Source organism: Mustela putorius, unplaced genomic scaffold (assembly GCF_011764305.1).
Source record: "Mustela putorius furo isolate JIRA1106 unplaced genomic scaffold, ASM1176430v1.1 tig00003870_pilon_pilon_pilon, whole genome shotgun sequence".
NCBI lineage: Eukaryota > Metazoa > Chordata > Mammalia > Carnivora > Mustelidae > Mustela > Mustela putorius.
The window spans coordinates 1,649,345-1,675,493 of record NW_025422022.1 but is presented as its reverse complement, the minus strand read 5'-3'; the positions used below and the strand labels follow the sequence as shown (position 1 = coordinate 1,675,493).

Below are 26,149 nucleotides of genomic sequence, written 5' to 3'. Positions count from 1 at the left end.
AGAACGTGGTAAAATCAGATTGGAAAAAAAAAAGTTTAAAGGACACATGGCCTCAGTATCATCACAAGAAAATGGAAAGCAGGGAAGGGAAGGATGAGAATAACTATTAAAGACTGAGAGATTAAGAGATATGTGCATTTGGGGTGCCTGGGTGGCTCAGTGGGTTAAAGCCTCTGCGTTTGGCTCAGGTCATGATCCCAGGGTCCTGCGATCGAGCCCCCTATTGGGCGCTCTGGTAAGCAGGGAGCCTGCTTTCCCGCCCCCACTCTCTGCCTACTTGTGATCTCTGTCAATAAATAAATAAAATCTTAAAAGAGATATGTGCATCTTACTTGGATTTTGATTCAAACCAACCAATTGTAATTAGAAAGACTTAAAAATGACCAATTCTTTAGATATGTTTTTTATTTTTATTTTTTAAAGATTTTGTTTACTTAGAAAGCACGAGCAGGGGGAGGCTGCTCCCCTGAGAGGAAGAAAGAGAAGCTTCAAATAGACTCCATGCAGACCATGGAGCCTGAAATGGGGCTCAGTCCCAGGACCCTGAGATGACTTGAGCCAAAATCATGAGCTGGACAGGTAACAGACTGAGCCACCCAGGTGCCCAAGTAATGCTTTTTTTTTTTTTTTTTTTTTTTTTTTAAAGTCCTTATCTAGAAGAGACAGATGCACAATGAAGTATTTACAGATGAAATCAATCAAATCATGGATGGGATTTGCTTTAAATTACTCTAGCAAGCAAAACAGAAGGAAATGACTTTTTTTTTTTTTTTTTTTTTCTTTTAAGTGTGCTCTATGGGGGCACGTGGGTGGCTCAGTGGGTTCAAGCCCCTGCCTTCGGCTCAGGTCATGATCCCGGGGGTCTGGGATCCAGCCCCGCATTGGACTCTCTGCTCAGCAGGGAGCCTGCTTCCTCCTCTCTCTCCTCTCTGCCTACTGGTAATCTCTGTCAAATAAATGAATAAAAGAATCTTAAAAAAATAAAAAAGTATTTAAAGTGAGCTCTATGCCCAACACTGGGCTTGAACTCATAAACCTGAGATCAAGAGTCACATACTCTTTTGACTGAACCAGCCAGGTGGCTCAAACAGAAGGTAATACATGAGATTCAGTATAATACTGTTTACATTACGCAAACCAATTGAAAACATTTATAAAGGACATTTGCTGGGACACATTTAATACTGTATTACTCTAAGAGTTAGCAGGGGCAAAATTTCTAATCCCTTTCACTTTTACCCATCCTGAATCTCTTTTATTATTTACAGAACTAAAAATTCAGTGAAAAACATACCAAAACAAAAATCTAACTTACCATTATTCTGTTCAACAGTCATTAGGTTATGCTTGGCTTTTACTGAGGCCTCAAATGTATCAACATTTTCTCGTTCATACTCTTTCACATCAGCAGCTACCCTTTCCAGAATGTCATCTGGAGAAGGTGACCGTGTACAGGTACTGCTCTGGGGGCTGCTCGGTTCAGATGGCACAGACATATTGCTATCTTCAGCAAGATATTTATATTTCTGTAACAACAATACAACGTATTATTTTCATAAAATCTGACGCGTATCTGCCAAGAAGTATTGCACTCAAAACACTGTCAATGTTAAAAATTTTTAAAAGGTATTGATGTCTTGACTGAATCAGATCCACAATCCCTTACATTTATTTCCAAAATCCACAAAATTCTGAAAAAGTTCTTCTATGTTTGGTGCACATTCGTTAGGTGACAAAACCTCACCTGAACAGATGTGATACTATTTGAGTTATTATTTTTATCTCCCCCAGTGTGAACACAGTATGTCTCACTGTAGAAATACTAATGTGTTTGATAGTGGGGTGCTGTTCTAGACCCCACTGATGGGGCTAAGTAATATACAGAGATGCACCGTATTACCTTTCTAAAATTCAAATAGTTCTGAGTTCTGAAGCACATCTGGCCCCAAGGGCTGGAGATAAGGGATTGTGGACCTGGGCAAGAACAAAAAAAGATTCAACCAAGTCTCTAGGGATATCAGTTTAGTAACAACAATTTCATCACTGCCCCAGAAAAGTTTCTCCTGGAATTCCAGTTTTGCCCTACATCCTCTAGTGATTCAAGTTTTCCTTTGCTCTGACCTACCAGTGCCTGAGTTAGGATTTGCTATGTATGTGTAGGTAAGCTGGCACAAACTATTCTCTTCTTTTGCCTGTTGTCTTCCTGATAGCATCTAAACATTTTTCACTTTTTCCAGAATGTGTTCTCAACTTTATCACTCACCTTCCCATTATCAGGAGAAGGTGTTACACTTCACAGGGATTGCCATCCACAAAGGATCTAGTGGCCATGCCTCTATCTCAGGGTGCCTGAGATATAATGGACAATCTTCCAAGGCAGGTAGTATTATTAAATGACCACACAAAGACCTATGTACAACACCCTCTCCCCACCCCATTTTCTAAATCACTTACTTCTAAACTACATTTAAAATTATTTTTGAGATGTTCCATTTAAGCAATCACATTTACTTAAGAATCTGTATACAATATTTGTTTTTTTTAGACATTAAAATGGTTCTTCTCCCCCCCCCACAAAGAAACAAGTACATAATTTTTTGGTACATGAAATTCCTCCAATTTATTCTATACTCATTTATGAGGGTTTTCTTAAAAAAAAAAAAAAAAAACAACTTCAAATTTTGTTTTAATAAAACGTTTATATCTTAATCCTATATAACAAAAAAGGACAACCATTTAAACTTAAGAAACTATCTTTTCAAATCTCATAAAGATAATTTCACATATACACTTCTTTAAGACTTCCTCAATTGCTACTACCATTGATTCTTTATTAAAGTAAAAACCCTTTTACTTGGAGAGTAATTATTTAAAAAGGATTACTCAACACTTTACTAATATCACATACCTGAACAATTGCCTGCCTCTGTATTCTTCTCTGTTCTATTAGGGCTTCTTCATCTTCTTCTTCTACATCAAAGTCTTCAAGGCTTAAAAAAAATATATATATATATACACATAATTAATTCCAAACATCCCTAATTAGAAAGTCATAACTGTTACACAGTATTAAAATAAAAACTAGAAAACATAGGTCATCCACAAGTTCCAGCGAAAGTTTTAAGCCATCTTACTCTTACTCTATCCTCTTTATAAACTCTCTCAGTTGCCTGGTTTAGAATCCTGCCAAGTAATTTAACCCTCTATATCTCGTTTTTCTCCTCACTTTTTTCATGGCACCAAACTAGGGAACAAAAGAAAGACCCTTAAGTTCAAAAAAGTGACCCCTGGCTCTACCATGACCTTGGTATTACTAAAGTCATTTCACCTAGCCAGGCTCAGTTTTAACCCCTAACGGAACAAGAATGAGACACATAAAACTAGTACCTTCTCTGGGTCATAGAAAGCTACAGATCCTTGGAAAGCTATGGATCCTTTTCCTATAAAAAATGCAGATGTAAATATTTGCATACAATCTGACAGAGAATGTGGCTCTACCTCCAGACACTGGCCCTGACTGGTCCCAATTTCCTCCTGAAGACCTCCAAATCTTTACAATCCCTCCCTACACAGCCTCTTTTATGATTTGCTGAATGTTCACTAGAGACTAGTAAGCAAACTGTACTCTAAAGGTATCAGAACCTATGTTCAATAGGTCCTTAACTTAACTTGCATATCACATAGCTCTGACTAGGCTTTCATGACCTTAGCACTATTGATATTTTGACAATACGTTATGGAAGAAGGTGCTACAGTGCACAGTGCCTGTGCACTGGCAGATGTTGAACAGTATCTCTGGTCTCTAGCTACAAGATGGCAACCAGAAATACCTTTAGATATTGCCAGATATTTCTGTCCTCAGAAAGGCAGATTACTCCCAGCTGAGGATCAATGCTCTAAATTATCTTATTTTTTGAGATGTTCCAACCAGACAACTAAATTCACATTAAAAAATTTTCTCACTAGACACACTGAAATGTTTCTGTATTTTCCACACTGTGATAGGCTTTCCTAACAGCAGACAGCCTCAACTGCAAAGCAGGTTACCATTTTCACAAACTGAAAAGTTTAAAAATTACTTTACACCCTCCAACCTCAACTACTGCAAAACTTGTAATCAAGATTGGTAGGGCTACCTAACAGATCTGTTGTCTCTAGTAAAAATGAAAAAGGGAAGGCTCATATTTACTCCAGCCAAAATTGAAACCTCTAAATTCAGAAAACTGTGATCTCTGCCACGTTACCTATAGAATATGTACAAAAAAATAAACTTTTAGGGCACTTGGATAGCTCAGTGGGTTAAGCCTCTGCCTTCGTCTCAGGTCATGATCTCAGGGTCCTGGGACTGAGGCCTGCATCAGGCTCTCTGCTCAGTGGGAAGTCTGCTCCTCCCTGCCACCCGCTCTACCTGCCTGCCTGCCTACTTGTGATCTCTCTCTCTGTCAAATAAATAAATAAAATTAAAAAAAAAAAAAAAAACCCAGAAACTTTTAAATTCAGGACCTTATTAACAGAGTCACTTATAATATCCAGGTGGAAATTAAAAGATTTCCAAGTCCAATAGTACTCGTCTAAATTGGAAAAAGGGAAATTATGGGAAATTCCATTCTTACTTATCATCCGATGAAGATTCTTGTTCAACTTTCATTCCTTCAGAAAGACTTCCTTTAAATTTATCTTCCTTTACTTTGCTTCTGCTCCTACGTCTACGACCACCCCGTGATCGAGACCGCCTTCTCAAGCGTGACCGGCTCCTCCGACCTCTGTCCCTATTTTGGGGGTGGGGGGGGAAGGGAGGGAATTATATATACACACATTTTAAAGATCAATTAAACGTAGAGAATCTGTGGGTGTGTTGGGGGCAGTAGTATATAGGAACTTGTACTTTTCAAAAGCTCAAGTTTGCTGTGAACCTAAAACTGCTCTAAAAATGCAATCTTTTAAAAAGAGATTAATTAAAAATTTAAAGCTAAGTGACATTATCAGAAAGATTGGGGTAATCAGCTTAACTGAAGATAACTAAAACACAGCCATTGTTCTTACTGGACTGCAAAGGGGCACAAAAGAACTTTGGGGGCAATGGAAATGTTCTTGATTATGGTGATTATGTGTTTGTCAAAACTCATATAACTTTACACCAAAAAGGGTGATTTTATGTGAATGCTTAAATAAAACCAAATTTAAAAAGAGATCACTGGTAATAAGGTATAGAAAAGATAAATGTGACAAAAATTCCAAGTCTAATTAATATGGCCTTCAGATGTTTTTGTAAGCGCATAAAGGTCTTGCCTCATGTCTAACAAAAACTTGTATCATGGCTCAAGCATTAAAGGTGAAGCTTATGTTGGAAAGATGCTATGGAATTCCAAAGAGAAAAGGTTGCTAAGTCTACAAAGAATTGGCAAACTCCCAGTTAATGTCACATCTGACTACCAAGCTATGTCACATTTCTCAAGAAACCTTACTAAAATAACACGAAAAGAACAACTGAAAAGAAAATCCTCAGGCAAAGAGAATGCGAAGATCTATGACAACAGAAATGTCAACAAAATCTTGATGTATGAACTGGATAAAACAGTAACAAATCAAATTTAAATATTAGTCCAATAGAAACAGACAAGTAAGTAAGAAACCAGTAAATGCATGCCACAAAACCCAAAAAAGCTTCAGGAATTGGAGACAACATATTCTGTTGGATGCAGTGTGAGGTAAAAGCTAAAAGAACTGGTTAAAAGCCTTAGGAACAGCTTGTCTCTGTACAGTCCCATTCCTTACTCAGCAGAAAATGCCAAACATTCCTGTACACGTTCTGGCATAATACTTAACATTTATTTTATAGAGAGGTGTAGGTTGTTATAAAAACTGACCCAAGGTAGCAGGGAGGCACAGTACTGAACATTAAAGGATTAAGGGAAAGTCTATATTATGAAGAACCGCAACTCTCCCAGCAGCCATGTCAATATTCTCCAGAAGATGAGAGAATTCTGGAAAACTGATAGCCCAAAAGAATAGGGCTACAGTCACTGATATTCTAAAGAGATTTAATTACACTGAAGTGATACCCACGAATACACAAATTCTACATTCTCAGAATGGAAGAAAGCTTCCATTCAGCTTTCACAGTGGCTAAGTTTTAAATGAGAATAGGCAACAAGAAGGATCCAGCTGTTTATGTGTAAAGTGCTCAAATGAAAAAGGTAAAGGAACAAAAGAAATATGGGAAGAAACAAAGCATAGGTAAGAAAACTATTAAGAACAGAAATTCCATAAAATAAACTCATTATCACCTTTGACCCAAGAGATGTTACTTCTATAACACATGAGTAAAAGGGCATAAAAAAAAATTAAACAGCCAACAAGTCTTAGAAATAAAAAATAAATATCATGAGCACAGGGGGAAAAAAAAATCAATAGGTAAGAAGGGTGAATGGGAAAATCTCCTAGATTGAACCAAAGGACAAACAGAAAGAGGACTGTGTGTGGGGGGGATATCAATGGAACAATAAAGAAGGTCCAGTGAAGGGGGGTGTAAATGGGCAAGAAAGCAAACCAAAACCAAAACCAAAGAAATAAAATTTCCCAGAATAGGCAGCCATAATATTCTGGCTTTAAAGGGCCTATGTAGTGTCCAACAAAATTAATGGAAAGAAAAGAGCCATGCACCAAGGCACATTATAGTGGAATTCAGGAACACAGGACATTTATTATAAAGAGAGGGAGAGAGAAAAAGCAAGTCCTTTAAGAAATGCCCAGGCATCAGAACAGGACTTCTCACTAGCAGTATTGGAAACTAGAAATCAGTGGAGTAACAATTTCAAAATTCTTAAGAAAAAATTATTTCAATTTACAATTCTACTCCTTGACAAATCAAATCAGCAATGGGGATTTTAAAAAAGGGAGGGCTTCTGAAAAACAAAAGTCTCCCAAAATATCCTTTTCATAGAAAGCTACTGGAGATGCATTAACAAAGCAAGGAAGTAAAACCTGATGATGCTGGACACAGGAAAGGGAATCACAAAATAAGACAGAAACAAGGGAATATCCGGAGGACAGAAAATGGAAAACAAATTCTACAGTAATTATATAAACAAGCCCATTAGTCAGCTTGGAGCCAGAAGGTCAGAAGCATTAGGAGCAAGGTCTTTCCTTGTCTCCTTCCCCTGACTACTTGGCTCAACAAAGAGCAATAGGCACAAGAGCATAATAACTGTAACAGCAACATAGAAAAATGTTATACAATTAGGTAGAAGAGAAAGTGTGATGCGTGGAATAAAAAAAAAGGAGATGCTGGGGTGTCTGGGTGGCTCAGTCTGTTAAGTGCCCAACTCGGTATCAGCTCAGGTGTTAATCTCAGATGAGGTTTTGAGTTTAAAACCCCACACTGGGCTCCACGATGACCATGGAGTCCACTTAAAAAGAAAAAACAAACATACATAACTGCCCAAAGTAAGAAATCAATAGATAATATGGCAGTAACTTCAAAAATTTAAATACACACAACCTGCGACAAAGCACTTCTGCTTCAAGAAATCTAGTATACAAAAATACTCGGAGATAATGCAATGATGTATCCACCAAATGGAATATAAGCCTTGGTGTGCTGTCTTTTTAAACTATATTAATGTATTAGTTCAATTAAAAACATTCAAAAAATTGGCAAATGAAAGTCCACTTATGTCTGAGTTAAAATGTTTAAACACAGGACTGCCTAAGTGGCTCAGCTGGTTAAGGTTTTAAGTGGTGGACTTTTGTTTTGGCTCAGGTCCTGATCTCAGGGCTGTGAGATGGAGCCTGAGGCTGGCTCTGCGCTCAGTGGGGAGTCTGCGGGAGATTCTTTCCCTCTGCCCACCCCCCAACTTCATGCTTTCCCTAAAATAGATACACCTTTAAAATAAATTTAATGCATATATTTTAAAATGATTCCTGCTTTACAAACCAACATTTTGATTAACCAACTCACTACGTGTGCTTCACAAAAAATGATTTCTACTACTGTTGAGTTAAACAAGTGTTTGCCCAAGAGTCTTTCACAACTACTGAGGATAGCATCTTGAGATCATGTTCTAAGAGGACCAAATACAAGTTAATAGAAAAATGGAGAGCCGCAATTACATAAAGACTGGAAACTGGGCTACTTATTTATTACCTTATGATCCATCCTGCTTAAAACAAAACAAAACAAACCTGTAAGCATAGTTCATGTAGGATTTATCTTTCTCAAGAAGTAAGAAAAAAGTGTCCCCCTTTGAAAAGATTGTTTTTAATGAACCACTGATTTAAATTTGAAAAAAAGATAAAGGAAAATCAGTGTGTGTGAAATATCACAAGGTGGAAAAAAGGAAACCATCTGGTACTGCAGCTACAATTTTTCAGAGAAAAATGGTCTTTAAGAAAAACCTACCACATGAGCTAATATGAACCCACCAAATGAGCTAATATGAGAAGCATACAGAGTTTAAAGAATTAAAAAGGTCAATATACATAACATATCTCTACCTCCTCCGAGGGGACCTGCTTCTTCTCCTGGGTGACCTACTACGTCTGAGTGGTGAACGAGACCGTCTTCTAATGGGAGATCTACTTGCTCTTCTTCGGGTTGGAGACCACCTATTGATCGGGCTGGCATCTTTTGATCTTTCACGTCTACTGAGGATATCATCTCGAGGTCGTGTTCTTAAAGGGACCAAATACAGGTTAATAGAAAAATATATTAATGAATTTGTTTTGCACATAAAAGATATCTTAAGAAAGGCACACTAACCTGAAGACAGTACAGAGATTAACATGTTTTGCAACAAAACTTGAATTCAGAAAATCACAATGACATTTTGGTGTTATGGTATGCACTACAGTAAAAGGTCTACTTCCTCTGGTCTCACAATTTGAAAAATTATAAAGGTTATTCACCTTGTTAAGCCACTGATTCTAATTCCAGAAAAACAATTCAAATAAAAACTTGTCTAAATTTTGACATCTTTATAATATAGAGTCTTATTTTTAATATATTCCATATAACAGCATCTTACACTCACTCTTAACCTTAGAACAAAGAAAATGTAACTGAGGGTTTAGAGAAAGGGACAGTCATCTACTCAAGGAAATACATATTATATAACTTTCCTGGAAAGACATGTGACAATACTTTATAAAATGTAAATGTACATTACCTTAGACTTTGGGATTTCACTTCTATGAATCTATTCTATTAAAAACTTCACACATAAACAATGGACATCTTTGCAAATAATCCTGAAAAACTGGAATCAACCATAATTTTCGTGTTTCAACAAGGAAATGATCAGAAGTGACCCCTGAATCTGGGTTTGAGTGGAGTAGGTCCACTCACATGCAGACTGCTTTTACAGTACAGTACTACAAATGTATTTAATCTTCCTTAGGATTTTCTTAACTCTAACTTAATTATAACAATACAGTATACATAATACTAGAGCATACAAAATATGTGTTCAGTTATTGGTAAAGATTCCAGTGAGCAGTAAGCTATTAGTAATTAAGTTTCCAGAGAGTCAAAAGTTATCTGCCCATCTTTGACTGTAAAGAACTGGTGCCCACAACATGTTGTTCAAAGTTCAACTTTGTATATATATACTATGAAATACAGTGTTGCTATATAAAGAGCTAAAAAGAGCTAAATTTTACTGCCACAGAAAAATTTCAGGAAAAAAGTCAGATCACACTTTAACATGTAGGACTCCATTTCTGTAAGAAAGAACATTCATATAATTGTATGTGCATAAAAAAGAACTAGAAGGACATATTCTTATCACTTGTAGTGGAGAGATGAAAAGGGAAAGACTTTACAGGCTTCTGCTTTATCTGAATTTCTCTTTAATTCTGTAATTAAAAAAAAAAAAACTGTTTCAAATATTCTCAACTATAGTCCTTAACAAACTGCTCAGAATTTCCTTTTCAAATTGAAGACAAATTAAAAGAAACAAAGATTTAGAAACACTTTAGAGGACATAATCAGCAATACTAACTGTCTCAATTTAGAAAGCTAAAGGAAGAAGGGGGCCATTTAATTACAATGCCACTTAGAAGAATTAAGAGTATCTAAGATACAGCACTTTGTGCAAACAGTGTTCTTGAAATTTTTCAGAAAACGATTTAAACTTCAAGGTCAGCTTGTATTTATATTCACACACGATATGTGGCCAGGAATTTTTATCTTTACGTAGTATAAGCAAATCTTCTTTTAAGCTAAACCTGGCTGATAATTTCACATATCCAATTATTCAATATAAAGATACTAAAAACATCAGTTTCTAAAGTAGTTTAGACTAGTCTAAATAATCCCCACCCACTCTGCTAAAATCCTTCTTGTGCCTTAAATACCTATTAGTTCTATGATACGAGGTAAACGGAATAATCTCTCAATCTATAAATTTTCTCACTTATAAACTGAATATGAGAGTCATTCCACTTTGTGAGGAGGGATAATCACAAGAAGTTGAGGGAAAAAACTGATGGGCTAAAAGTATTATATAAATTCCCCTCACTTCCTATAAATGGGACTACATAAATGGGTATATGTGATTTATCGGCCAAATTACTTGGATTTAAAGGAGCGACCGCAAATCTGATACTAAATTAAGAACTTGAGGGAAAAAAAAACTGATTGTATTTATAAATCTTTAAATCTTTTAGTCAAGCTACTCATTAAAAAAGTACAAATACTAATATGGTTAGTAGACAAGATCTTCTTGAAACCATAAAACTACCATAAGACTACCGTAAGAAACAAGTTCTAGTTTCTCCTTTTTAAAATCTGGTGCATTGGTAAAAAGTATTGACATTTTGAAAACAAGTTACCTTGGAGAAGAAAGTCGTCTCCTTTCTGGTTCTCTTCGTTTTCTTTCCAAGGATCGGCTCTTGGCTCTTCTACCAGGAGACAGAGTTCGGGAAGGTGATTTGCTTTGTTTAGACCTTCTATCATTTACAAGTGGAGATCTACTTCTCCTTGACTTATCCCGTTGTTTTGGAGACAAACTTCTTCTTTTAGGACTTCGACCAGGTCTTCTACTGGGTGACCGATTTTCTTTCCCAGAAGAAGCATCTTTAGAGGGAGATTTAATTGGCTTCTTTTCTTTATCCGTGTCAGACCGTTTTGATTTTCTCTCTTTAGACCGTGATCTTCTGTCTTTGGATTTACCTCTTAAGTCAACTGGGGATCTGGATTTTTTGCCTCGATCACGACTTCTACTTTCATTTATAATTGGGGATTTTTTCCTGTCTTTTGACCGACTTTTATCTTCAATTTTTACTTTGTCATCAGCAGGAGATCTGGCCTTCCCAATTTTCTCTTGAGATCGCCTTCTAAGCGTAGGAGATTTTGATTTCCTTGCTTGATCTTGAGACTTACTTCTCTTGGATGGACTTTTGGACTTTTTCCTCTCCTTTGACTTGCTCCTAGTTGTCTTCTCTTTAACTATTTCAACACCTCCCTTACTTTTCTTTTTATCACTCCTATGTCTAGTCCGTTCTTTGGATCTGCTTTTACTTCGCTTTTTTGTACTATTTTTATTGTCCATTAGTTCAAGTTTCCCCTTTGTACTTGAAGATCTGGTACTAGACCTATTTCCATTTCTTGCTTTTTCATGTATCTCCCCCTCTTCTTCAGAGCCAGACTCATAACCTTGTAATATGAGCCCCATCCCAGATTGGACCTTTCCTTCCATTAACTCATTATCAAGTTCAGCTTTAATCAAGGCCCTCTGTTTTTCCAAGTCTTCCAGCAATGCTAAATCATCAAGTTTAGTTCTTTTTGCTGGAGACAGACCTTCTTTGTCAGAAGCATCAACAGCTTCTTTTCTTTTGTGTTTCTTATGTTTATGCTTATGTTTATGTTTTTTATCCTTGTCTTCTTCTGAGGAATGTTTATGTTTCTTATGTTTACTTCTGTGTTTATGCTTCTTTTTTTTGTGACGACTGTGCTTATTTTGAGATTGGTCTTCTGATACTTCTCCATTTTCTTCATTTACACTCTTTTCGGAATTATCAGCATCTTCTATCCTATAAATGTATCAAACACATTTCAAAATTCTATCATTTATCAAGCATTTAGTCACAACAAAATAATAATAAAATACATCCCAATGTAATACATGAAATTAGTCACTGAAATATTTTTGGAACAGCTTCAGACATTTTACTGCAAAGATATATGGCAAAAACTGACTTAGTGATTTAACTTAATGATTGAACTCAAATACACAGACTACATACATGAGGGAGGTTAAAATAATCACACTTAATAAAAAGAAAGTCCAAAACCAGTATAATAAAATGTTAATATTGATTTACAGTCACTCAGTAACTTGTTTTTAAACCATAATTTCCCACACAGACTTAAAATCAAATCTACACGCCACCCCCCATATCTTTCCCACGTTAAATTGAGAAGTATACTTTTCTTTTTAAAACCAGTATTCAGCTATATCCAAAACAGGCATTCTATCAATGTGCAGTGGTGGCTGATGTTGAATGTAACACACCTTCCAAGGGTTAAAATTTCAGAGTGATCTGACCAGGAGCTTTAAAGCTCAGCCTGAAGTGGTCACTGAGCAGCCATGTGGTATTAGACTGAATCACATCAAAGGATCTCCTGTAGGTCAACAATAGTTCAATATCAGCCAAAGCTTACAGTTCAACCAGTATTTATTCAATGGGCTATTTAATCTCTTTAAATTTCAAATGAAAGATTAGTTTCCCAAAGTATGCTCATACTGATTGGTGCCATGCAAAGATAATGTTAATAAAATTAATTACACCAAAGGGGTAACTTTTGTGCTTAAATGTTTAGACTATGCTGAGTTTGATTCCAAATTATTTTGCTAAATCCTTGCAGTTCATTAACCCCAGGCTAAACACAGAATACAATAGTATTTAACCTTCTCCTTTAAAATCATTTCCTACTAAAACATCACATCCCAGACATTAAATCATCTGGATTCTGATAATCACACTATTTTTGGAGGAAGATATGATGGATTATTTTGTCTAAGTCCTTCAAGTTATGTACTCCTTACTTCTAGTAAATTTGTGATTTGTGCCAAAGTTAAGAACTAAGGTATTCAATTTTTTTTTTTCATTTAAGAGAAGGAAGGGGAAAGGGGAGGGAGGAGGAAGAGAGAGATAATCTTAAGCAGGTTCCACACCCAGAACAAAGTCAATCCCGGGCTCAATTTCATGACCCCCACCCCCTTTTAAAAAGATTTTATTAATTTATTTGACAGAGAGAGAGAAAGAGAGAGATCACAAGTAGCATAGAGGCAGGCAGAGAGGGGGGGAGCAGGTTCCCTGCTGAGCAGAGAGCCTGATGCAGGGCTCAATCCCAGGACCCTGAGATCATGATCTGAGCCAAAGGCAGAGGCTTAACCCACTGAGCCACCCAGGCACCCCAATTTCATGACCCTTTGATCATGATCTGAGCCGAAATCAAGAATCAGACCCTTAACTGATTGAGCCACCAAGGCACCCCGGAATTCAATTTCTTTTAATTTTTTTAAAATTAGTACACTTAATACAGGCATTTAGGGAGGTAGCAGGAAAACAAAGATCTGTAAGACTAGTACCAGCCATCCTCAAGGAAAAGAAAGTCACATGAAACACTGGAAGAATGCAGTGATAAAAGACACAAATAAGGGCATGATGGAACACTGATCACCTAACATCATTCTGAAAAAGATCAAGATCACAGAAAAACCCAAGTTATTTGTTAAGCAGAGACTCTGAAAGGTGAGAAGAAATATTTGAGAAGGAATATGGATCAGAAAATAAAGGCTGAGTAATAATGTCCTAAAGAATGAGTAAGAAATTAACAAGGAAAATAATACTTTAGATGGGGCGGGGGGGGGGGGAGGTGACAAAAGGTATAGTTATAAATAGCAAACTATAAGCAGATCAGTGTTGCCAAGGCATCAAACTTGTAAAGAAACCGGTCTAAATGCTAAGATCTCAAATGCACCAATTCCAGGAGATAAAAAGATATTACAGGAGATTCTTCCTAGAATGGCTGAGATAGAGAGTCAGAGGCTCATTGGGGTCAGAGGCCCAGATCTACAGGGTTAGACTGCTAGACAGTGGTCTGTAAGGACACTGCCATTACAGCAGGAGTCAGAGGGGAGTCTGGTCGGTCCCCCAGCCAGGTCTCAGTCTTCAGTAAACTTGGAAGGCTTGGAGAGGGAGGTGACATACTAGAGGTATGCTTGAAAAGTTCTTAGTTGGTAATAGTGAGGTGGTGTGGAGAACATGAAAAACATACAACTACCACATAGCAAGAACCTTAATTTTTGTCAGACTGCCAATCTCGATTTTGGTACTGTGAACTGTGAGTACTGAAGGGAGCTGCAGAGAAAGCTGGATCTTCTGGATGACAGACTTTAGTATGGACTGACTTCTCTCTAATGGGGAATGAAGATGACAGAATAAATACAGTAAGGTTCTCCGGGATCGTCAAATTTTCTAAGACTTAAACCCAGTATGGTTCTATTATGGCGAGGAGAGAGGGGAGATCACAGATTTAAGTAAAGATACAAAGATTTATTTTTTAAGGTTTATATTTGAGAGAGAGAGTGCGCAAAGGGGGAGGGAGCAAGAGAATCCTTAAGCAGACTCCCTGCTGAGTATGGGGACCTCCATGGGGCTCGTTCCAAGACCCTGAGATCAAAACCTGAGCTGAAACCAAGAGTCAGATGCTTAACCAACCAAGCCACCCAGGTGCCCCAATACAAAGTCATTTCAGCTTTATTCCTTACAGGCCGTATCCTCATATAAGTAACCACATCCCTTCACCTGAAATCTCCCATCAATCTAGAAAGTGATGGTGTATGTCTCCCCCCCCCCCCAAAACTCAACTTGTAGGGGGAAACGTGAGAAAAACTGAATTAGGCTAATTTAAGATATGGAGACAAGTATGGAGAACCTGCTTAAAGGCTGACAATAATTTTCAGGTATATAAAATCTCAGTCTCAAAGTACAAAATTCTAGTCAATAAGCTAAAACTCAAACTATCTCAAGACCCTCTAATGTGTCTTCAGGAACCAGTCTCCAGAGTGAGACTATCTGGGTTCAAATCCTGATTGCAATACTTACTAGCTGTGTGGCCTCGGGCAAATTTCAGTTATCTCTGCTCTGCAGGCACCTCATCTACAAAATGGAGAAAACAGTACCTACTCAAAGCAAGCTGTCAGGATTGCATTGTTGTTAACAGATGTTATTAAGGCTCATGATAGTGCCTAGCACAAACCAAGTGCCTCAAAAGAGATTACTCTTACTGGATAAATAGATTTTCTCATTACGACATTGCAGAGCTGTCAGGGCTGACACTAAGAATATTATTTTCAGTGAAATGGTCAAAAAGCATGGACTGAGTCAAACTACCTTGTTCAAATGGTGTTTCCAACATGACACACCTAGTGTAACCTAAGGCAAGTTGTTCCTCCATGCCTCAGTTTTCTTAATTGTACACTGGGGAAATAACAGTATTGATAAATCACAGGTTTGTTGTAGCAATAAGTTCATATATAAAAGGCTACCACACAAATTACAGAAGAAATACTGTCTAAGTCTCCAGGACAGAGGAGACTAAGTTTCAAGGAAGTTAAAGGGTCCTGCCTTTGGTCAAACATACATCAATGTAGTGAGAAGGCTAGTATTACAAGTCAGTCAAGAGCTCTTCCATTTTATTGAGGATGCTTTTAAAATGTCAGATCATATCACTACTCTGTGTGACAGTTGATTATTGCTTCCTATCACAGAGTAAAAACCATAACTGTTTACAAGGCCCCATACTATCTGCCCAACCTCCCCAACACACTGATCTGACTACTTTCCTCCCACACTCACTATGCTTTAGCCACATCGCTCGCCTTAAACAGTTAAAACCTATCTCAGGGGGCGCCTGGGTGGCTCAGTGGGTTAAAGCCTCTGCCTTCGGCTCAGGTCATGATCCTAGGGTCCTGGGATCCAGCCCCCGCATCAGGCTCTCTGCTCCCTGGGGGCCTGCTTCCTCCTCTCTCTCTGCCTGCCTCTCTGCCTACTTGTGATCTCTGTCAAGTAAATAAATAAAATCTTTAAAAAACAAACAAACAAAAAACCTATCTCAGGGCCTTGGTACTGGTCCTTGCAGGGTTTCTCCACCTAGAATGCTTTTCCCAGACATATACATTACTGGTTCCTTTCCCCAGCCTCAGATCTTTGCTTAAATTACTTTCTCAGTCAAGTTTTCCTCACCAATTCATTTTAATCATTACCCTCACCCTACCACAGACATATCCCCTTGCTCTTATTTTTTTTCTCTGAAGTAACTGCCACCACCTAATTCTTGTTTGCCTCTCTGTATTGTAACATATGCCCTGTGAGAGCAGAATTGTAATTTACTTATTAGTTCACTGTTCTATCCCTAAGGCCTAGTCAACTTCTGAACCTATAGTAACCAGGTACTCAGTAAGTAATTTGTTGTGTCAATGAAATGATTTATATAGATAACACATAAAAATTGTATTCACTAGACTACAGCTTGGCTTACACTGCCTATACTACACTGATCTCTTGACAGGAAACATTTTGGTTTTGCTCAATTATATGTCCACTGCATACACCTATCTGGTGAATGCAGTACCTCAAAATGATTTAAATTTAATTACCTCCCTCCCCAAGAAAAATCTACTCTTTGAATCCTCTTCTAGTGCTTTCTACAATTTACAAGTGTTCGAGGAATTGCAAATCAAAATTCTTAAGAGTTTACCCAAAGAGGAAGTAATTTCCTTCAAAAGAAAATCTAGCTCCTAAAGCTTCTGAGAATTTAGAAGCTATATCGTGATGTCCAGTGTCACTTCAGAGTTACTTATCTGAGTGGCCCTAGTTTCTAATGTAACTTAATGAATGTTATCTAAAGAAATGATTATATTACTGACAAAGGTGCCGAAAAGCACTTAGGGCCCATTAGTTTAACCTTAAAAATTCTAGAGTTCTCCTATGCTAGGGTTCGTAGACCTTCACCCTCAAGTTGCTCTCTCAATGCAAATTCCATAGAAAATACCAGCTGAAGTCTGATACATAAATCAGGAAATTGTGAACTCAGTGAATTGATGGCATATTACACCTAACAAGCTTGTGCTAAAGCAGCTAATTTAGGTTCAACATCAACAACTTTCTTCTAAAACTTTACGGAAAGGTACCCTGATAACAAAATGGTCTTCTTGCATAGTTCATATCTGTAATAAACACAGGTATTTAAGTTCCATATATGCGGATTTACATTTTAGCATTTACGTTCTGCAATCTAACACTTTGGCAATTTACACATTTAGAAGGTCTATATTTAAACCAATATGGTCTATAACAAGTTTGCCATAAAACAGTACTTACTGAGAATTGAGTAATATCCTTCAAATCACATTATTTGGAAACGAAGCTGATTTGAAGTGCAGACTATATGCGAATATTAAAAGACTGGTTTTATCATTTACTGTTAAATGCAACGTGTAAGTTTCATCCTTCATTCAAGGTCTCTGAGCATCTGGTACAATGAAACAACTTTAAAATAAAGACTGATTAGGAACCACTACTGTTATTTTAATTTCCTATTTCAAATTTTTAAAAGAGAATACTCTTAATGACATCTTATTCAATTTATGCTCTGGAAACAGAGAATGGCGAGCAAAGTGAATGCCATTACTTCTTTACAAAGAAAGTAATTAAGCCTGTTTCTCTGACAACTTCAACTACTTTAATACGGAACTAATGTAGATGTAAAAATAAGAATGGATTCAAAAAAACCAACTAGTCTTAAAATGAACTCCTCCACCCGTCCTTTTCCAAATCGGGTGTGGAAAATTAAGCTTCAAAGAATTAGAGCTGTCACATCAAAATAAAATGGACCTTTTCTGGGACACTGGAAGTCAATAAAAAGGATTTCAAACCTTAAAGGCTGTTTTTAAAAGGAGCCACCATGTATAGTGGATGGCTAGACAACAGAATAGTTAGGAGCAGGGCTCTAGAATTTGACTACCTGGATTTAAATCCTGGATCTGTCACTTAATGTGACCTTGGGCAAGTTAACTTAATTTCTCTGTGCTTTAGTTTAATCATTTGTAAAACAGCAACTACATCCAAAGGGTTGTTATAAGGATATTTTGAACAGTGCTTTGACCAGTATTTGGTACTCGGTAAGTGCAAATAAGTGAATGCAGATAAAAATTTAAATGTTTAAAACCATCAAAGAGGCTGAGCTAAAGAGATGGACAAACGTAAAAGCCACTAAAAGGCCTTGAACTACTTAAAATTTTTTATTTCTTCCCAAATGTTCCACTTCGAACAGAGTTCATGCAATTGTAAACTACTTGGTGTCCTCTAAAAGAACTGTTTAGACACTACATTCCAGCATTCACTATAAGAAGCACACACAGTACTTGCTTTCATACAAAATTTATTTTATTTGTTAAACATTTCCAACTAAGTGGGACACTTACAGACCAAATACTCCAGTTATAACAAGAGTTCTGTGGGGGAGGTGAGGTGGAATTAAGGACCATTTATTTCAGGGGCACTCATACTGCAGAGGCATAAATAAATGCTAATTATTAAGTCTAGAGTTTGAATATGCATATAAAATATGACTCAAGCACTCCTCAAAATTAATCTGAACAGTCCCTGAAATCAAATAAATGGACATAATACTATAGAACTTTGAAGACGTTACTAGAAAGAAACAGCTGCATAACATCTGTACTGTATTGGCATAAATACTGGAACGTGCCACACTGTGGACTCAATGAGAAACAAAAAGGTGAAGTTTTATTAAAACTTGAAAATCCATCTGCTCTCTTCTAAGTCAATTTGTGAAGATAATAGAGCAATCTTCAAAAGCCCTTAATGAAAAACAGTATAATTCTCTGAGTAAAGCAAATGATTGAGGAGTCTAGAACAGAATGTATAGCAATGAAATGCTGGGGAGCCTGGTAGTAAAAATTTCTCTTCCCAGTCCCTAACTGCTGGGAGTCTATATCTACCTCTTTCCTAAAATGGATTAAAAAAAAAAAAATCAGATAATGCTAATGCATAAAACGACCACTCTATGAATTGTTTTAAAATCCACTCTGTTTTCGGTTCTTGAGTTTTCCCAACATGAGCAGAACAAAATACTACTTTTAAGCAATGATTAGACTTTGTAGCATATACAAGTTATGTTTTCACTTGGCCACGTCGATTCTTACGTTAGCTTAATTACAGACATAAAAACTGGGTTTGGAAGCAGCTACTCCTTCTTCCTCTTGTACTCCCAAAGCCCTACAAACTCAGGCCAAAAATGTCAGGCCTCAAAACCAAGAACTTGATCTTACTTTGCCTCAAGTTTGGAAGTTGGCAAATAAGCTGCCAATACGCAAAGGAGGAAAAAAAAAATTAACGAATGATTCTGGAGTAAAAACACAGGGGAAGTATCCCGCTAGCGACAAACTATTACATAGCTCTAGGAGGGTCAAAGAGGGTGGCCCTAGCATCCCTTTTTCCTGTTTTCAAGTCCTTTAGGACACAAGCAGCGGGACGACGGCAGGACGTCTTAAGACTTGCAAAGTCTTGTGGATTGCCCCTCTCCCTTCACTGCTCCTCGGGTGCCCAACTCCGATGCCACTGAGTCTGCAGCCAGGGAGCTCCGCTCGGTCCCGGAGGAAGGAATACTAAGGCGCGACCGCACAGTCGTGGCAGCCGCCTCGCGCACGGGACCTGTAGAGGCCGCTCGCGCGTACGCCTCCCAGGGCAACGACGCGCGGCAGGCCGCGGCCGCCTTCGACCCAACAGCCGCGGCCTCCGGGAGAGCGAAGCTGGAAGGCCGTCCGCCCGCCCGCCCCCCACGCCTCCCGCCCAACAACGTATCGCGCGGGGAAGGGCAAAGTTTGGCTCTCGCCGTTAGGCCTTAACTTTCCCGCCCGCCCGTGCAGGTCTCCGCGGTTTCCCACTCGGCAGTCTCCCGGGCGCCGGCCTTCCGCACCGCTCGCGGAGACTACTTACTCTGGCTGTTCCCGCAGCGACAGAGTCTCCGCGGCGGCCATCTTGAACTTCCTGACTCCTCGGCGGCGGTGGCGGCGGCTTCCCGGACGGTAGAAGCTAGTGGAAGTGGAGGAAGAGGGAGCACAGCCCTCGCGCATGTGCTAACCGCGTAGGGAACCTCGGAGCTCTGATTCCGCTCTAAGAATCCGGATATAGAAGTGCATCCGGGGACATGGCGCACGAGCGCCATGACGCAACTTCCGGGACGGGGGTTGGGCGTGAGGAGGTATAGGCGGCACCTGCTAAGGGTTTAGGGGTGAGTGCTTTTGGCTTACCCGTTTGTCAGTCTTGGCACTGGACATTTGGTTCTGATAACTTGCTATATAAGGGAGAGAGGGAGTCGGATATCGGTATTTCGTGTGCGGTTTCGAGAGCAAGTTTCATTGAGGGGCCTACGAGTTGAGTTAATTTTCAAAAGAGCGAGGGCAAACAGTGATTTTGCTGCTGGGTTGCATGGGGACATAGTAAATGTCTTACTGGCTAGATAATCCAATCTGAAATGGCATTAAGGGAAAGTTTGTAGAAATACATTTTGAGAATTCTGGGAGGTTAGGACTGTATCTAGAACGTAAATGTCTTTTTAATATGGAATTATTATTAATACATTTACTTGAATCTTTTGCATTTCCTTTCAGCTTTTGCTTAATTTGGGGGTAGCAATTCGAGAGTCGTTAGGTTTGCTGGTTCAGTAGTATTTTTGATCCAAATCAATGTCATTTTTTTCTATAATGAGTTCTACAGTAATCAATTAAATGAAACATTTTATGAGAAAGTATTTACTAGCTCTTGGAGAGCTTTTAACACCACGTTGATTACTATATTTGTTCTCTTTCAAAAATCTTTCTTTATACTCTGGAACCCAAAATCAGGGTGACGATCGCTTTTGAAACCAAACTGAGTTTGGTTTCACCATAGAAATTTGACCTCAGAATATCTGTGCTTGTTATATATCTTGGTTTTCAGAAGGGAAGATTTACAAATGTTTGTACAAAATGAGTCCCTCATTGGCTTACACCTAAACGTGTTCAAAATGTTAGACCTTTTACCTTCGTGGACTCTCTAAATATGGGACATTAATCCTTGGATAACTACTGATTTTTGTGGATTCCTTCTCCTGCCTGACTCCACTGTAGCATTTCTTTATATGGTCCTTAATTATATTGCTTTCTTTGGGAAGGATTTTTCTTTCTCCTTAACGATGAGACTCAGGTATAACTTGGAAGACATTCTTCATAGGAAAAAGTTTTCAGAAATAGGTGGAAGATGGTTTATATATTCAACCATATATCTATTTATGTACTAATAGTGTGTGGGTTGGGATTTCAGAGTTCTGGTTGTTTTCTGCCTCTAAATTCTTATCCCTATATTTCTTTTCAAAAGTAGCTTGAATTCAGTCTTATATTTATGGTTTATTATATTCTCTGCCCTAGCCCCCATGAAGGCAAGGCCATGTGACATTGTATCCAGATTGGCTCAGATTTTATTAAAATAACAAAAAAATTATTTAAAAATAAATTTTAAAATTAAAATAGATGAACATAGTGTATGTAGGTGCAAACCCATTTCAGATTTATTCTTGGAAGTAAGTGCAAATCTGTAAGAGATCTCATCTTGGATATAAAGTAGAATATACCTTAAGGCAAAAGAAGCCTAGAGCACTGGTACCAGGAGGTAAGGTAACTTATGGTGACTTAGTTCCCAAGTGTGAAGCTAGGATATGAAGTGAAATCTAATTCCAGTCGTTCCCATCTCTTACCCTGCTGCTTCCCACAGAAATGTCATTTGTTTAGCATCTACTTGTTGAGCACCACCTCCCCCAACACACACAGCTCTTTAATACTCAAATTTTTTTTTTTTGAGTTAAAAGTAATGGAAAGAGCACTGGATGGGCATCCGGATATTTTGTTGTCCCTGGGTTCCAAGGCTGTAGCGTCTTCCTTATTGCTGAGTAGCTTATTACTGAGAGCTCATAGGCAAATCTCAATTTCCTCAACCACAGTATTATCTGCTTTGTCACCTCTGCTGTATGATTCTTTAAAAAAAAAAAAACTTTTTATTAATTATTTTTATTAACATTATAATGTATTACTTGCCCCAGAGGTACGGGTCTGTGAATCGTCAGGTTTACACATTGCACTCACCATCTAAAAAATTTCTTAATGTAAGTGTAACTGACATGCAATGTTTTATTAGTTTCAAATGTGTAACAGAGTGATCCGACAATGCTCACCATGCTGTACGAGTGTGGGTAAGGGAGAACAGGTGGGGAGAATAGACGCCAAGCTGTTCAGGTTTGAAGCCACGTTGACTGGTTCAAACTCAGATTTGGACAAACCCTTCAAATTTTTAAAAAAGAGCGTAGTAAAAGCAAAAACAAAACACTTCAGAAAATGATGCTGCCAAGTTTCCTTTAGAATTTTCTCGCCCATTCGCTTTCCCTTACACGGTTACTAACAGTTAGTAGGTTACTACCGCACTAAGAGGGATTTGTCAAGAGTGCACCCGAAACTGTTGGTTTTGGAAGAATGGGGTTTAGGCAGGGCGGAGTTAAAATTAAGGCAAACAGCACTTACTACTTTAGTAAGTCAGCAAACGTTTATTAAGAGACAATGTTAAGTCCAAGTTTTCACTCTTGTGCTTTTCCTCCCAGAGTTCGGGAACCGCCGCACCGGAAACGTGCAGACACAGCGAGACCCAGCCCGCGCTGGAGGGACAGCGTAGCTGCCGAACCCGCCGGCCGGAAGTCCCTGAAGAGGCACGGGTTCGGCGAGCTCGCGCTTCCTGACCGTGGGCACTCCGTCCGCGCGCCCAGGGAAGAGCGCGCGTGCGTGTGTACGTGTGTGCGTGCGTGCGTGCGTGCGTCTGGCGAAAGGGGTGGGCGTGCCTGAGGGCGGCAGTGGCTCGCGGGGTCCCTTGTACTCCCCGCCCCGGGTGCAGGGCTCTACTTTCTCGGATCAGTACGTTTTCGTCGCGCCTGGAGAAACCGCCCAACCTCTGCGGCGTTTCCTTCCTCGGGCCCTGAGCCTGCGCTCTTTTGCCCTCGTCGGCCTCGCCGCTCTTGGTACCTTTCCAGCCAGGGCGGTTTTCCGGAGCTACGGGGCCAATCCGACTGGTTGTGAGTAGGTCCGAAAGCCGCGGTTTAGGGCCCAGGGGACCCAGCACGCTTTGCTGACCCCCGCGAAGGCCGAACTCAAAAAAGCGGACGTTGACTGTGTTTTGCAGACGGGGAGCGTAAAACCCACAACGCTTGGATCCCCGCTACCAAACAGTACCACAAAGTGTTCTGCCCCAGAGACAAGGTTTTGGGAACAAGCATGTACTCTTGACTTTTTTTTCCTTACCATCTTTGGTTCCTTTTAAGTATTATTATTTTCGTTCAAGATACACACTCCAGGGGTAGTTTGAAAGTGCTTTTGAATTCTGTTCCTCCCATGGCAAGAGATTATTACGTTTGGACCGCCTTAGCTGCACAGTCATCAATCAAGCTCTTAACTGGATCCTCTTAGCGTAGGCTACCAACAAAATGAAAAGTGTATCATAAAATCCTTTGAAGAAAACTCCTACTCCGAGGAGAGTTCTCAGATGTCAGTTAAAAGAATGTAGATCCCCTTTTAGATAATACTTAAGATTTTATCTAGTTTAGATCCGTAACTGGGAAGACACTGGAGGCTGAATTTTTTTTTTTATTACTAAACAAAAACTTTTACTCTTGTTCCATGAAATTTAGTTTTCTGTTTTGTTTTAAAAACAGTTCTGATGCATTCACGAAAAATCTGGAAAATACAAAAAGCAAAACAAAACAAAACCACCCAGAGTTCTATTGTCGAAACTGAACCAACATTAACATATTGGCTTATTTTGGCCAATTCCCATATGAAAATACCAAGTTTAATTGTACTCATGAGTAGAATGCTATAGTTCGCTTTTTCATGTAACACACCCATTTATTTTTACATAATTCTAGTTTCAGTAAACATTTTTATAACTAGGTGACGTCTCTTTTCCTTTGTTGGTGGATGTGTATGTCATTTCAGTTTTGCGCTATTGTATATGACCATGATGAAACGCTATTTAGAATTGTATGTAGAACATGACCATTCAAGGGGAGTTGACCTGGGCTTCACCACTCTGCCACTTAAAACATTTTATTTAACCTTTCTGAGCCTCATTTTATACATCAGTAGCATGAGAATAATGGTTCTCATCACAATTGGTTTTTATGGGAATTAACTGAAACAATGAATGTGAACGCCTGGATCATATATTAGTAAACACTATTTCTACAAATAAAGTTTTTTCGATTTTTGTATTTTTAAATTTCTTTTGTTACGATTTTTTTGGTGACATGCATGGTTTATTCCCACATTTGGTATATAGTTAAATACTATCACCACATTGCGCCTAAAGGTTTTTCTACATAGACTTTTTATATACTTTACTACATAAATTATTCATGGAAACTTAAGAAATTTTTTTGCAATAAAAGTTATATTTGACTATAATTTATAAATAATTATTCACATTTTATGGTACTGCCTATTCTTTCTCACCTTTTATACATACATACGTACATTGTTATTTTTAAGAATTGCATTATAAACAAAGTGTTCAGTGTGAAGAAAGTGAAGTCATTAAGGAATAGGAAAAAAGCTGGAAGGGGAAGTAGTAGAATTTAAATTTCATTTCAAATGTATAGAATAAGTTTAGGGCTGAGGAATGACCTGATTTAATTTATTTTGGAGGGTCCATTTGGCTGCTGTGTGGAGATAGACAGCAGGGCACCAGAAAAGGCAAGATGGAATCCAATTAGGAGTGTAATTCAGTAATCCTGAGTGATGGTGGTGGTTTCAAGTAGGGTGGAAATGGAAAAAGTGGCTGGATTCTGGGTATATTTTGGAAGGACAAGCTATAGAATTCAGTGATTCTTTGGATGTGGGGCTCAAGAGAGTCTAAGTCACTGGACTTAGAGGTGTGTGGCTTGAGCAATTGGATGGATGCAGTTACTGCTTCCAGAGAGAGAGACTGAAGGCGGAACAGATTTTAAGTGGGAAATAAGGGTTCTGTTTTAGTCAGATCACACTTTGGAGTCTTAGTGTCTTATTGGAAGTGAGGTCTTAAAAACTTCAATTTTTGAGTTGAGTTGTTTCTCCTTTCACTTCTCTTTAGGTGCATTCATGTTTACAAATCTTTTCCATTTAGATTGACACTTTTATCATTACAAAATGTCCCTTTTGTGATTGCTGCTGGCATGATAGATCACTGTTGTAGTGTCTCCTATTGACAGCACATAGTTGTATCTTTTATATCTCGTCTAATAACCTCTGTCTCTTGATTAGAATGATTAATTCATTTGCATTCAATGTTATTGATAAAGTTGGGTTATGTCTGCCATGTTACTTTCTTCCCTCTATATCTAATGTGTTTTTTTGTTCCTCTGTCCCTCTTTTACTGCTTTATTTTGCATCAGGTGAATATTTCCTAATGGAGCAGTTACTCTAATGATATTTGTTCACTTTGTCTCTTTTTTTTTTTTTTTAAATTTAAGTATAATTAACATACTGGCAACCACCAAAACTGGCAACCACCAGTTTTTCTCTGTATTTAAGGATCTATTTTTTTCTTTGTCTCTTTTTTTATTTGTTTTGTTTCTTAAATTTGCATATGAATGAAATCATACAGTATTTTTCTAATTTCACTCAGCATTTTACTCTTTAGGTCCATTCATGTTGTTGCAAAGGGCAAGATCTCATCCTTTTATATGGCTGAATGGTATTCCATTTTATATATATGTGTGTGTGTGTGTATATATATATATATATATATATCACAACCTCTTTCTCTATTCATCTATGGATAGACACTTGTATTGCTTCCATATCTTGGCTATTGTAAATAATGTGTAGGGATGCATGTATCTTTTTTTTTTAAGATGTATTTATTTCAGAAAGAGAGAGAAAAAAAACATACGTGTGGGGGGAGAGGGAGGAGGAGAAAGTATCATTCGGGTACCCTGCTGAATGTATAGCCTGATGCTAGGTTTGATCTCACCACCAGTGAGATCATGATCTGAGCCAAAACC

General features: G+C 38.3%; 1 protein-coding gene and 1 long non-coding RNA gene across 16 annotated transcripts in view; one reads left to right on the top strand and one right to left on the bottom strand.

Annotated features, from left to right (window-relative positions):
- Window positions 1-20,202, bottom strand: part of PRPF4B (pre-mRNA processing factor 4B) — a 38,226-nt gene extending 18,024 nt beyond the window's left edge. For all 15 annotated transcript variants that reach the window (XR_199509.3, XR_199514.3, XR_199508.3 and 12 more), the window contains exons 1-6: window positions 20,032-20,202; window positions 10,834-12,033; window positions 8,497-8,673; window positions 4,614-4,769; window positions 2,909-2,990; window positions 1,316-1,526 (exon numbers count right to left, since the gene is read on the bottom strand). Coding sequence is in view for 3 of the 15 variants with exons in the window: in XM_004753632.3 (XP_004753689.1) it covers window positions 1,316-1,526; window positions 2,909-2,990; window positions 4,614-4,769; window positions 8,497-8,673; window positions 10,834-12,033; window positions 20,032-20,168 (1,963 nt within the window). In the remaining 12 variants the exon portion in view is untranslated. The remainder of the gene's footprint in view (window positions 1-1,315; window positions 1,527-2,908; window positions 2,991-4,613; window positions 4,770-8,496; window positions 8,674-10,833; window positions 12,034-20,031) is intronic.
- Window positions 20,192-24,387, top strand: LOC106005917. Its single transcript, XR_001179636.2, has 2 exons — window positions 20,192-20,326; window positions 22,721-24,387. It is a non-coding gene; the product is annotated as an uncharacterized LOC106005917 (long non-coding RNA).
- Window positions 24,388-26,149: the final 1,762 nt, after the last annotated feature.